This window comes from Phyllostomus hastatus, unplaced genomic scaffold (genome assembly GCF_019186645.2).
Source record: "Phyllostomus hastatus isolate PE091 unplaced genomic scaffold, TTU_PhHast_1.1 phas_contig_38, whole genome shotgun sequence".
NCBI lineage: Eukaryota > Metazoa > Chordata > Mammalia > Chiroptera > Phyllostomidae > Phyllostomus > Phyllostomus hastatus.
In genome coordinates this window covers 34,882,314-34,896,287 of record NW_025333869.1, presented here as the reverse complement: position 1 = coordinate 34,896,287, position 13,974 = coordinate 34,882,314, and the positions used below count along the sequence as shown (strand labels likewise).

General features: G+C 39.3%; 1 protein-coding gene across 13 annotated transcripts in view; it reads right to left on the bottom strand.

Moving 5' to 3' along the window:
- ANK3 (ankyrin 3) overlaps positions 1 to 13,974 on the bottom strand; it is a 332,140-nt gene that overhangs the window by 49,551 nt on the left and 268,615 nt on the right. For all 13 annotated transcript variants that reach the window (XM_045842401.1, XM_045842392.1, XM_045842393.1 and 10 more), the window contains one exon: positions 953 to 1,164. In XM_045842401.1, the coding sequence (XP_045698357.1) occupies positions 953 to 1,164 (212 nt within the window). The remainder of the gene's footprint in view (positions 1 to 952; positions 1,165 to 13,974) is intronic.

The following is a 13,974-nucleotide window of genomic DNA, read 5'->3' as shown; positions in this document are numbered from 1 at the left end:
TCCTCCTGAGTATTTCCCCAATGTAACCCACAGCATGGGCTTGTGTGACAGAGCGGGAATCCAATCTCACGGCACAGAAGCATCCTAATCTAATGCATGGTGAGGGACAACAAATACCACATTCAATATATTTTAACCCTATGTAGGACATTCCGTAAAACATTACAAAGGCAACTTGCACCCATGTAAAAATTGAGGTTTTTCAGAGTTAAGTAACAAAAAGGCAGCTGTGATTGCAAAAGATTTCAATTCCAGTTTACCAAGCTTAACTTCTTCCTTTCGGTCTCTTTGCTATTTGGTAAAACATTCACTATGGAAGAGAGTTGAAGGGAACTTCATCCCACTGGAATGTAAGGTGGTCTCATTAGCTAAGTGTTTACCGAAGGCCTTCCTGGGACTTAGAATGCTCAGCTCTGAACAACCCAGCTTTCTGGGCATGAGAGGCAAGCCTCACAAAAAGAACATGAACTTTCAGTTAAAACATTAAATATGGTATTAATTAACAATGCAAATTAAGCTATTTCAGGCTATTTTCCTTATTCAGTAAGGAAAAAAAATACTGGTTAAGTACTTATTCAGTCTAAATGAAATGGATAAATACATGAAAGACCATCCTTGTCAAGATTTTCAGTTAGCTTTCAAACCAAAACAAGTTCCAACTGATTTGGACAGATAAAACTTATCATTTACAATTTACTTAAACCAAAATTTGAAAGCTTGCAAGTTTCACTATTGCTAATTTTTACGACATGACATATTCTAAACTATATCAAATATGGGTCATTTCTTTGACGGCATATTTGGCCTCTGGTGCTTCTGTTCTCCACATACTGAGACCAATAACCTATGGTTTAAAAAAATGATCTTTCATCGGGACCCAGGTAATATTTTTATACAGAAAAAAACAAACTACGTACATGTACCCAGGAAAAGAACTGTTTTTGAACATTACCTGGAGGCCCACTCGTATTCTTTTGGTTAAAGCACCCTCTGGGAAAGAAGCTTGGACCAGGGGCACGGTGGTGCTGCTCAGAATTCCCCCTTCTGGACCGATCTGATTGCTTTCCTGCTTAATCCGTGAAACTACTGCAAAGTACTGCGGGAAATCCTTAGTGATGATCCTGCAGATTCGCTTTTTCCCTAACTCTTCTGGGCTATCAAGTTCTGCAAAAACAAATGAATGGAAGAGCCATGAGAACAAACCTATTTCCACAATACCTTAAGACAAACTGGTGTGTAATTTTGATAGTTAAAATGACATATTCAGTAGTCTAAACAGTTTTTTTTAAGATTATGAGAAAACTACAGTGACTTTGAAATAATATCAAGCTTTGCAAAAATAAAGCTATTCATATACAGCATTTGTAGAAAAATATTTCTACTGAAGAGGAACAAGATCTTAAAAAACTGGCATTTTACCATATATGGAAAAAAATTCTACTCTTGAGAAAGGGACACCTCATTCGGTGATTATTTACATAATCTTCCCTCTACAGAAGCTGCCAAAAGTAGGAATGAGTCAGAAAAAAGTAGGGACCCACAAGAGAGTGAATAAGGACTTAAGTATGTCTGAAAAGCTCCAGATCTTTATTGGAAAACCTCTTTAAATATTTTAAAGTGACCCAAATGATTAGTGACATCACCACCAGTTTCTGTCTTCTACCAATGGCCCTCCCATGTAAACTTGGCGCCTGTGCACAGGGACATGCTGCCACTCTCCTTCCTGCCACCCCCTGCCACCCCCGGACCTCTGCTGCCCCGTAGGCCCAACTCCTGCACTGGGTTTGTTCAGTCCTCCACTCTAACAGTCTGATCCGCTTTCCTCTGCACATCACATCTCAAGGTCAAAGCCCAGATAACTGAGACCACCTCCTAACCAGCTCCCCACTACCGCCTCTCTTTACTATATATAGCCCATCCCATCCAGTCAGACGCTTCTTTCAAAAGCCAGATTTTATGCAGTTTTGACAGGTTCAATGGAAATAAATGACTTCTAAAAATCATATGCAATAACAATTATTTGATACTAGTCAAGAGTAGTCTAGAAAAGTAGACTTGTGAGGGAAAATTTATCCTTTAAGACTTAACAATTTACTCAGAAATATCATAATAAAACAGTTATGTGTAGAGATATAAAAACTACAAGATACACAGACACACAGATACACACACACACACACACACACACACACACACACACACACACACACACACAGGTCAAGGGACAAGGATAGAGAATTAAGAAATAGATTCAAATTTATATATATATATACATACCCATATATTACATAGACATATACATAGTGTATAGGTAAGTCCATATATTTAAATCAAAGCCACTGCTTTAAACTTCAAATCTGTGGTTTAAGAGATGGTATTGAACATAATTGAAAATTTGGAAGAACAACGCTAAATCACTATATCATATATAATAAAGATTCCAGCTGAACAAGAGACTTAATTATTTAAAAACATCAAAATATTACAGAAAATCAAAATATGTTTTAGCCTTGGTTAGGAGAAACTTTTCTACTCTAAATTGAAAACCCAAAAACCTAAAAGGCAGTTTTGACTATAAAAAATTGATAAAATTAGTAAGCTTGAAAGACGAACGGTAGAATGGGAAAGATAATGGGCCACATACCTATGGCAAATAAAGTATTAATATCATCAATACCAACAGCAACTACAAGTTGATAAGAAAATTTGAAAGTCAAGAGTAATGACAAAGTGCTATAAACAGGCAATTCACAGAGGCTGAAAAATGATAAACATATATTAAAATCTTCAAACTTGATAATTTACATGGGAATACCAATTAAAACAAAGGAAGATCTCCCTCCACACCAACCTCTTGTAAGATGGAAGACAGATAAAATCTTGCCCTGAGAAAATTTTGGGAAAACAGGTGGTTTCATCACTGCAGGTGGGGTGCAAATGGCAGTAATCTTTTGATGATGTAATTGGGCATCATATATTTAAAACAAAAATGTGCCTGTCTTTGGGCCCAGCAATCCCATTTTCTGGCATCTTTCTTATAAGCACATGCAATGACTAAAACTTGGAAGAGCTTGAATGGCCATCAGTAAGGAAATGGTTAGATAAGCCATGGTTCATCCATACTCTAGACATCCCCACAGCTGGGAAATTGGATGATTCACATTCATTCATTTTCCAAGCATTTACCTAAGACCCACAATGTGCAGGCACTGGTCTAGGCAATGCAGACAGAGTAGAGAACTAAAGTCACTGCTCACATGGAGATAATATTCTAATGTAGGGAGGGACACACGTCACTAAACAGACATGAAGAAAATAATAAATTGAGGGGAAAAATTGAGGGGGTAGGGAGGAGAGGTGAACAGGTGATCAGGAAGCAGCTCTCTGAGGATATGACATCAGAGGAGATCCGAGGGAAGGAGAGGCCTGGCAGGGAGGGCCTGAGCAGTGTAAAGCAGGTAGAGTGAGGCAAGAAGCAAGATGCAGAGGAATGTGCAGAGTATGATCCTTTTTAGGGGGAATGTAATCTGCACGTTTGTATATTTTTAAAAGAGAAGTAGGTAAAAGAAACATACTCCTACTGGAGGTAACCAGTAGGACATTAGCACTGGTTACCACCAAGGGAGGAGAAATGGAGTTGGAGCTGAGAAGAAGGTAGGAAATAAGACTGTACTGTCTTTAGGTTTATATAGCTGGGGTAGTTTTACCTGCTACAAAATAAAGGGGAAATTCCCAAACTTCAGGGAGGGCCGTGCTTTTGTTTTTATTGTTTGCTACTCACATAAGTCTCTCTTCATACCTCAGATACGTACAGCACCTGTGCTGCCTTCCCTGAACTATGAAGATGCCTGCCTTCTTTACTACATACACGAGGCTGAGATCATGGCTTACTGTAAATAAAAATGTGTAACATGGTAAAATGGATGGTTAGGCAATTGGATCAGACATCTTCTCATTTTACAGATTAACTACTGAAATCTGACATCGTAGCACCAAATTAATTGTCAACTAGGAGAGAAATTGGGTTTAACCCGGATTAAAAGTCGACTTGGAATTTTGGTTCTTTTTGTTACTAACCACTTCTTTTCTCTCTCCTCTGTCCAAACCTAAATACTCAATCCCTAGTGAAAGAAAACAAGGGTGGAAAGAATGTGAAAAAAAAAAAAAGGTTAGTATGAAAATACAGGAAGGAATTAGACTTGCTCAGGAAAATATTTTGGGTAAGTTTTCACCTATTCAGAAACTGGTGGAATATTAAAGGTTTCCTTCCATAAAGAGCAGATATATTTCCCTTCCCATAATATGGGTCATTTTAAGAAGTCTAAATTCCTCAAGTTCATAACTCCTGCTGCAACTGACAAAGTTCTGTTAATTTGCTTAAATTTCTGCGCAGTACATCATCATCAGCTAAGTATTTTTTTTTCGTTACTTTCTGCCTCAAACTTTTGATTATGTTCTCCTTTGGAAATGACTTTGGATTCCACATAGTGCAAGCAATTTCAGAAGACCCTGTTATGAAATTACATCCTTCAAATAAGTCAGAGGTCCTAACTCTGCATGTAACAAGCTGTGTAGCCTGTGGGTATGAAATTTTCTCAAAATCAGTCTGGACATACCAAAGGGAATGAGGCATCTTTTGGGGGACACCTCTTACCTGTGTGTGTGTTGTGGGTATGTGCACATCTATCTGTGAGGAGTCAAGATACAGAGCGCTGATATTATCCCTTGGAAACTGTAATAGCAAAGGGTTGGGAAGAACTGCCACTTTTTGTAGTGGAGGCAGCTGGCCACACTTTTGCTACAGGACTGTTGATAAAGCACGAATGCCACCCTAAATAAAAACAACTGTGCATATCTCAGACGCAGAAGATGAGTAGCAAATGGAGAAACACAGATTTATTACTCGCATTCAACTTCTGACATCTTTTGGGATTTGCCCAAAAAGGGTCCCTCTGTGTTGTACCACTTTATTTCAAAGCTTTTAGCAATTCCTCTGTCACTATTAAAATTTGCATACTTACTGTCCTTCAATGTATATTTCAATAGGTATTTTATAGATAAGCCTGAACCCAAAAGAACCACCAATGTGGAAATTTTAGGCATGTGAGTGTCCATGAACCATTCATTAAACAGAATCACACACACATTCATTGCCTTCTTAAATTACTCAGGTTCCCAGGCCTCTGCATGATGAAATGGAGAAAAGATATCTTCCCTTAACCAGGTTATATTGTTTATATGTGTTCTTAAAATATTTTAAACTTTTTTCCTGAGAATAAAATCAATAGAATGTAAATTAAATAAAAAACAAACCTAAATCTTGATTTAGAAAAAGTAGCATAATTTCTTAGGTAGTGGGAGGTAGAAGAAGGTTTAGGAAGGATAAATGGTGGTGGAAGGAGGCTTGACTGGGGGTGGTGAACACACAATATATGGATGATGTGTTGTAGAATTGTGCACCTGAAACCTATATAATTTTATTAACCAATGTCACTCCTATAAATACAATGAAAAATAGAAAAAAAAAGCGTAACTTCTTTAAGAGAGTTGAATGTTAGGCTCTTTTACTCTAGAAAATATGTGTGAATCAGAAAATAAATGATGTGGATAGTAGGTAATGTGAGGAGCCAAGAGAAAGAGGTGAAACCAATTAGTAAAGTCACCATGAAATTCATATGACCTCAAGATCTATCACAAGCTCTTATAGGGACATCTAGTCAAGATGGCGGCATAAGCAGACATGGCTTGCCTGTTCCCACAAAGACATAAAAATTACAGCTAAAAAAACAGAACAACCATCATTCAGAACCATCAGAAATCTAGTTGAATGGAAGTCTGACAACTACAGAATTAAAGAAACCACATCCCTCCAGATAAGCAGTAGGGGTGCTGGTGCAGAATGGGCTGGTTCCACACCCATGTGTGGTGGATACAAATTCAGGAGGGATATCTCAGGAATGAGGAGTCCCAGTCCCACACCAGACCCGCAGCCTGGGGTTCCAGTTCCAGGAAGTTAAGTTCCCACAACTTCTGGTTGCAAAAGGAAGCAGGGATTGAGTCAGTGGAAGAAACTTCTGGAGTCCAAAGCAGTTCCTCTTAAAGATCCCACACACAGACTCACCTACTCAGACTGGCTCCTTCTGAGTTCCAGCAGCGAGTAGCAGCTTGAAAGGCACCAGTGGCACATAGGGAAAAACTAAAGTGTCTGGCATCAAGGTGAGTAGAGGCCATTGTCCCTTTTCTGAATGTTCTCCCCACAGAGCCTGTAAGCTGGTGTCATATATGGAACTCCATCAACCTGGCTAACACTCTTTGCTCCACCCTGGAGATCCCCTGAGACTCTGCTCCACCCAAATATGGGCCCACCCAAACTGCTTTTCCATATGAATGGCTGGCCTTGGTTCATGCTTCACAATTGCCTAAATCCTCTCAAACAAGCAACATTTGGACTCAGTGAGCACCAGGCCCAGCAGTAGTAGCAGACAGCCTGGATTCACGGCTTGCTTTCAACTAGAACCTTCAAACCCAGCATAAGTAGCAGCCATCTCAGACTGCTTTATAGCTCACTCAGGGTGGCCCTGGGCAAAACAGAGGTTGGGGCTGACTTTGCCTTGCACCATCCAGGAAACCCCAGAGTCTACATACCCAGTGGGCAGCTACAGACCATGTCAGAGACTTCTACCCTATTCCCACACAGCTGATTATCCACAGAAGGCAGAGAGTGGTGGTCAGTGGTCACAACCAGTCCTTGCAGCTGACTGGCCTGGGTAAATCCCTCCCATTGACCTGTCAACAGCAATCAAGGCTCAACTACAACAGGAGGGTGTACTCAGCTCACACAAAGGGTGCACTTGAGTACCTAGCTTGGGTGATATAGGAGGCTGTGCCACTGTACCCTATAGGACACCTACTATATTAGGCCATGCTACTAAGACTTGGAGTCAAAGCAGCTCTACCCAATACATAGAAACAAATACAGGGAGACTGCCAAAATAAGAAGACAAAGAAACATGGCCCAAATAAAAGAACATATCAAAACTCTAGAAAAAGAGCTAAACAAAATGGAGATAAGCAATCTATCAGGCACAGAGTTCAAAACGGGTTATAAGGATGCTCAAGGACCTTATTGAGGACCTCAACAACATAAACAAGATCTAGTCAGAAACGAAGGATACACTAGTTGAAATAAAGAACAATTTACAGGGAAACAACAGTAGAGAGGATGAAGCCAAGAATCAAATCAATGATTTGGAACATAAGGAAGCACAAAACAAGCAATTAGAAGAACAAGAAAAAAATGAATCAAAGAAAAAAAAAGTGAGGACAGTATAAGTAGCCTCTGGGACTACTTCAAAAGGTCCAACATTCATATCATAGGGGTGCCAGAAGAAGAAGAGAAAGAGCAAGAAATTGGAAATCTATATGAAAAAATAAGGAAAGAAAACGCCCTCATTTGGTGAAGGAAACAGACATGCAAGTCCAGGAAACACAGAGAATCCCAAACAAGACAGATGCAGAGGCTTACTCCAAGACACATCATAATTAAAATGCCAAAGGTTAAAGATAGAGAATCTTAAAAACAGCAAGAGAAAAGAAGTTAGTTACCTACAGCGTAATTCCCATAAGACTGTCAGCTGATTTCTCAAAAGAAACTTTGCAGGCTAGAAGGGTTTGACAAGAAATATTTAAAGTTATGAAAAGCAGGGACTTACAATAAAGATTGTTCTACTCAAGAAAGCTATCATTTAAAACTGAAGGACAGATAAAGAGCTTCCCAGATAAGAAAAAGTACTAAAGGAGTTCATCATCATCAAACCATTATTATATGAAATGTTAAAAGAACTAATTTAAGAAAAAGAAGATCAAAACTATGAACAATAAAATGACAATAAATATGTATCTATCAACAGTTGAATCTAAAAAACAAACTAACCAAACAAGAAGAACAGAGATAGAATCATGGATATGGAGAACATTTTAATGGTTGCCAGATAGGAGGGAGGTAGAGGGGAATGAGTGAAGAGGTGAGTGGATTAAGACATACAAATAGGTAGTCACAGAATAGGCATGGGGATGGAAAGTACGGTGTAGGAAATGGAGTAGCCAAAGAACAAATATGCATGACTCATGGACATGAACAATGTTGGGGGACAGCCTGAAGGAGTGGGGTGTGCTGGGTGGAGGGTAGCAAAGGGGAAAAAATCAGGACAACTCTAATAGCATAATGAGTAAAACAGAATTAAAAAAAATAAAGGAAAAAAGATCTAATGGACCATCAACAGGACAGAGGTTAAGTCAACTTTGTTATATTCATACTATGAAATACTGTGCAGTTATTAAAAAGAATGAAGTAGAAGTACGTGGTAATATTTAAATCTTCAAGTCATATTAAATGAAAAAGTCACAAAAATATAAAAATTGACTAATCACATTTTTACATATCTATGTGTAAATTCATATATTATATATAATTAGGAGAGGGGAAAAGAGGAAAATTATAATGAATGTTTTTACACATGCATTATTACTTTGGTGCTAGTATTAATATAATAATATACACAAATGACAAACTCTTAGTGTTTTAAAGAAAGTTCAACTCAAGCACATTTTTTCCTCTAGTTCCTGCTTTAAAAAATGGAAACTGGAAGACAACAGGGAAATGACTGCAAGTTTGCAAACAGGTCACTAAGGACCCAGTTCGGTAAAGCTGCAAGAGGGAGTGAGGAAAAGGCTGTCGACGCTCAGCTACTGCGAAGCCCTGGCTCGTGGCCTCATTACCGGTGACCTTACAGGGCTTTTCATTTTTGTTAGAATTTTGAGAAATTATTAATGTGAATTAAAACTAGATTTTCTTGTCTTGAAATGTATAGTTACCATGGTTAAATTACATTAAATGAAATGATGTTTGTTATTGAGGCCTGGCGCATTGTAGGTGTTCAATTAATAGTGCTGAAGAAAGAAACCAATTGGTAATCAATGAGGGACTCAATACTTTCCCTATGAAATCAATAAGGAATCAATTGGCACTTATACTTTTCCTATCAAATAACTGAAATAATTATTTAAAATCTTGCTCTCAAATATATGCAGTAGCAGAAACTGGTGTTTTTTTTATTCTTTTAATAGTAATTTGAATAAAAAATATTAGAGCTGAAAAAAATGTCTCTAGTCTTCCTGCTTTTTAATCCATAGTAAAGTCTACCATGTCCAAGTGTTTATAACTCATAAATTAGTTCACGTAATGGCTATCTATCCAAGCTGAATTACAAACTCATGAAAATATAAAATTCTTCTGAAAAATCTCTGATGCAATCTGAAAAGGTATACGGTAGTCTCCCTTCAACTGTGGGGGATACATTTAAAGACCTTATTCCCATTCATACTTATCTATGATAAAATTTAACTTATAAATTAGGCACAGTAAGAGATTAACAATGACTAATAATAAAATAGAACAATTAGACTTCTGGCAAAGATGGAGACATAGGTAGACACACTGTGCCTCCTCACACAACCAAGATAGGGACAACAACAATTTAGAAACAGAATAACAACCAGAACTGATAGAAAATTGAACTGTATGGAAGTTAGACAACCAAGAAGTTGAAGTAGACCAGTTCATCCATACCAGTAGGAGGGGTGGAGTCGGGCAGCCACAGGTGTCACAGCACAGAGAACAGAGAACGTTGGGATGGGGGCACATAAGGCAACTGGGGCACGCAAGACCACAGTGGGTGGGCCCTGAGTGTGCAAGTGGCAGCTGGCAGACCCCGGCCAAAGGGTGGCTAATGGCAGACCCAACGAGGTGGGAATTGTGAAGCAAGGCACTGCATACAACCCAGGATCACAGCACTGGGAAATAGAGCCTTGGGACACTGATTGAAAACACCTGTGGGGCTTGAGGCACAGGGAGAGACTCCTAGCCTCACAGACGAGGTCCTTGGAAAGTGCCACGGGTGCACAAGCCCACCCACACAAGAATTGGCATCAGAGGGGCCCAGTTTGCTCGGGGAAGCAGTGGAAGGGACTGATGTTTGATGGGGGACAGAGCAAGCACCACTGTTCCATCTCGGACCCCACCCCCACATACAATGTCACAACCCAGCAACTGGGGTGCCCTGCCCTGGTGAACACCTAAGGCTCCGCCCCTCATATGTAACAGGCTTGACCAGACCAAAGGCGGGGTGGGGGAGATGGCTCAAACAGAATGAAAGCCCTACAACCAATACTTTTAAGCGACTGAGATAGCCAGCCTATCAGATGCACAGTTCAAAACACTGGTGATCAAGATGCTCACAGAATTCGTTGATTTTGGCTGTAAATTAGATGAACAAATGCAGGCTACGGTAGCAGAAATTAAGGAAAATGCACAAGGAACCAATAGTGATGGGAAGGAAACTGGAACTCAAAAAAGTAGAGTGGATCAGAAGGAAGAAAGAAACAAACAGAAAAGAATGGAGAAATAAGAATTCAAAAAAATGAGGAGAAGCCTAGGAATCTCCAGGATATCTTTAAACATTCCAACATCTGAATTATAGGGATACCAGAAGGAGAAGAGGAAGAGCAACAAGTGGAAAACTTATTTGAACAAATAATAAAGGAGAACTTGCCCATTCTGGCAAAGGAAGTAGACTTCCAGGAAGTCCAGGAAGCTCAGAAAGTCCCAAAGAAGTTGGACCCAAGAAGGAACACACCAAAGCACATCATAATTACATTAGCCAAGATAAAATGAAGGAGAGAATCCTAGAAGCAGCAAGAGATAAGGGGATAGTAACCTACAAAGGAGTTCCCATCAGACTGTCAGCTGATTTCTCAAAAGAGACCTTGCAGGAAAGAAGGGGCTGGAAGGAAGTACTCCAAGTCATGAAAGGCAAGGACCTATATCCAAGATTGCCCTATCCAGCAAAGCTTTCATTTAGAATGGAAGGGCAGATAAAGTGCTTCTCAGATAAGGTCAAGTTAAAGGAGTTCATCATCACCAAGCCATTATTTTATGAAATGTTAAAGGGACTTATCTAAGAAAAAGAAGATTAGAAAAAACATGTATAGTAAAATGACAGCAAACTCACAATTATTAATAACCACAACTAAAACAAAACCAAAAGAAACTAAGCAAACAGGAACAGGAACAGGAACAGACTCACAGAAATGGAGGTCACATGGAGGGTTAGCAACAGGGGAGTGGGAGGAGGAGAGAGGGGGAAAAGGTACAGAGAGTAAGTAGAATAGATGGTAGGTTGAAAATAGGGGGAGGGCAAGAATAATATGGGAAATGTAGAAACTAAAGAACTTATGACACATGGACATGAACTAAAGGGGGAGAATGTGGGTGGGAGAGGGTGTGTAGGGTGGAGGGGAATGAAGGGGAAGTAATGGGACAACTATAATAGCATAATCAATAAAATATATTTTAAAAATAGAAAAATTAACAATATGTACTGTCGTAAAACTTATGGTGAATGGTAAAACTTTAGGTGAATGTGGTCTCTCTCTCTGATAACCAATCTGAGAACCAAGATGGCTACTAAGCGCCTAAGGGGCGGACAGCATACACAGCCTGTGCAAAGGAATGGTTTATGTCCTTGGTGGGACAGCGTGAGCCTTTATCACACTACTCAGAATGGCATGCAAGTTAAAATTCATGAGTTGTTTATTTCTAGATTTTCACATTTAATATTTCAGGACTGTAGTTGCCCAGAGGGAACAAACTATGGGAAGTGAAACCATGGATGAGGGGGATGACCATATCAGAAAAGTCAGATTTCCAGGCAAATGGTAATGAAGTCTGATAATGTAAAAATGGAATAACGTCAATGTGGTTTCCAGGAGTGTATGTATTCAGATTTTAAAATGCTCTATAACTTAGGCCCTGGCTGGGTGGCTCAGCTGGTTTGAGCATTGTCCCCATACACCAAAAGACTGAGGGTTCAATTTCCAGTCAGGGCACTTACCTAGGTTTTGGGCTCAGTTCCTGGTTGGGGCACATATGAGAGGCAACTAGTTGATGTTTTCTTTTCTCTTTTCTTTCTTTCCTCTCTCTCTCCCTCCCTCTCTCTCTCCCCCTTCCTTATTAAAATCAATAAGCATATTCTTAGGTAAAAATTTTAAAAAATGCTCCACTACTTAGGCTAGAAGCAGGAATTACCAAGTATCTTTGCTTTGCCTCCATCCTTCACATTCAGAGGTAAACCCAACACAATTATCTGCAGTACAAATGTGATGCCTGTATCACATTCACACCCACCAAGAACTAGGTCCTAGCACAGCGTAGCCCAGACTGGCCATATCCTAAGCAACACCAGTGCTACATATTAAAACCACAGACTTCTAGGTTTCTCTTGCGAAGATTCTGACTTGGTCTGCCAGGAGTGGGACCTGAAAATCTGCTTTTAGCATTCAATTCAGGTAGCATCTGGGAAGCAAGTTCTTAAGATACTCTCACCTTGTACCTGTTCTCACAAATTCAGAATGCAAAGTATTAAAAAGATGACAACAGGATCCTATTAAAAACAACTCAAGGATAGTTCAATATGGGAAGCAGAGCTTATAGGCAATAATAAATATCTATTACTTTTAAATGATTTTGTGTTTTTTTTTAAGAATATACTAAAACTAAATCACTCCATAGTGATAGGATTAAAGGAGAAAAGGGCATAAAAATCAAGAGTTTCCACCTTTCGGGGAATTTATAATGCCATAGAATATGAAAGGACCTCCCTTCTTTCTTTTTAATCTGTTACTAGTAAAGTTTAAACAAAAAATAAATAAATACAGAGAAAAGACAGAACTGAGTTCTAAAATAGGTAGTTCTGGCCAAGAGGAAGGCTAAAATTTATATTTACTGAAAATCTACTTTTTAGTAGGCCAGCTATTATTTGACCTACATAGCATTATGGCAAAGTAGGTGTCCGAAGTTCAGAGAGGTTATATGACTTGCCCAAATTGACTTTGCTGGTCTGTTTTAAAGCTGATATTGGAAACTAGGTCTAGAAACAGGGTTGTGGAGAAGGGAATGAAGTCATGCAGACATGGACTTCAACCACTACTTCACACAGCGTCTGAAGGCTACCTGGCACATGGGGAATGTTTGATAAATGGGTGAATAATGGGTAAATTTCCAAATACCCTGGTCCCAAAGGTGATGTGACTTCTTGTTGGCCCACTCTACGAGCAGAAAGCCCTCATCACAGTGGCACTTCCTGCTCCACAACAAATAGAAGCTAATGTTCTACAGCTTTCTTGCCTCAGTGATTAACGATAAATATCTTAAGCAACTGGTAACTCATTCAGTTTCTTTAGTTGTACAATAAAAGGTGGGACAGTATTCTCTGCAACTGAGATTTTCTAACAGAGCAATAAGGATTACACAATGCTTTACAAATATGAATGGTTATGGAGCTCATAATACAATGCAACATAAATAAGAGAATTAAAATGATGGTCTCACTAAATAAGTTACTTTTAAAGCTTTCAAATGGCCATCCCGATCAGATTTGCCTTACTCTTATACACACATGATCAAAAGTCTCAATGACGTGGTCACATGGGCCAGGACTCTCTTCCCTATATCAAATGCGTTTCCTGAAGGCCATCTGTAACCTGGTCCAAAGGAACACAACCTCCAGGTTTCAAGGCTGAGTTCCATATCTAGGGCTAAATTTCTGGTCAGGGGAACGCACTGCCCAGCTTACTCCTCTAAGAATGGAGTATCTGATACTGAGGGGCAGGGAAAAAATGGGAACTTAGAATGTTAGAATTCAAAAGGGCAGGCTTACTAGTATGGGGCTGTGGAAACCCTGTGGGAGACAGGTACCTTGGGTTCAAACCCAGCTCCCCAACCAGTGAGCCTGGACCTTGAACATGTTCCTTAATACTGAGTCCTACATGTCTTGTCTATGAGATAAGTACAAGAAAAGTTTTGTCTGGTTGAACATGACAATTAAATGATAGAAAACCAACAACAGAGTTCTATTC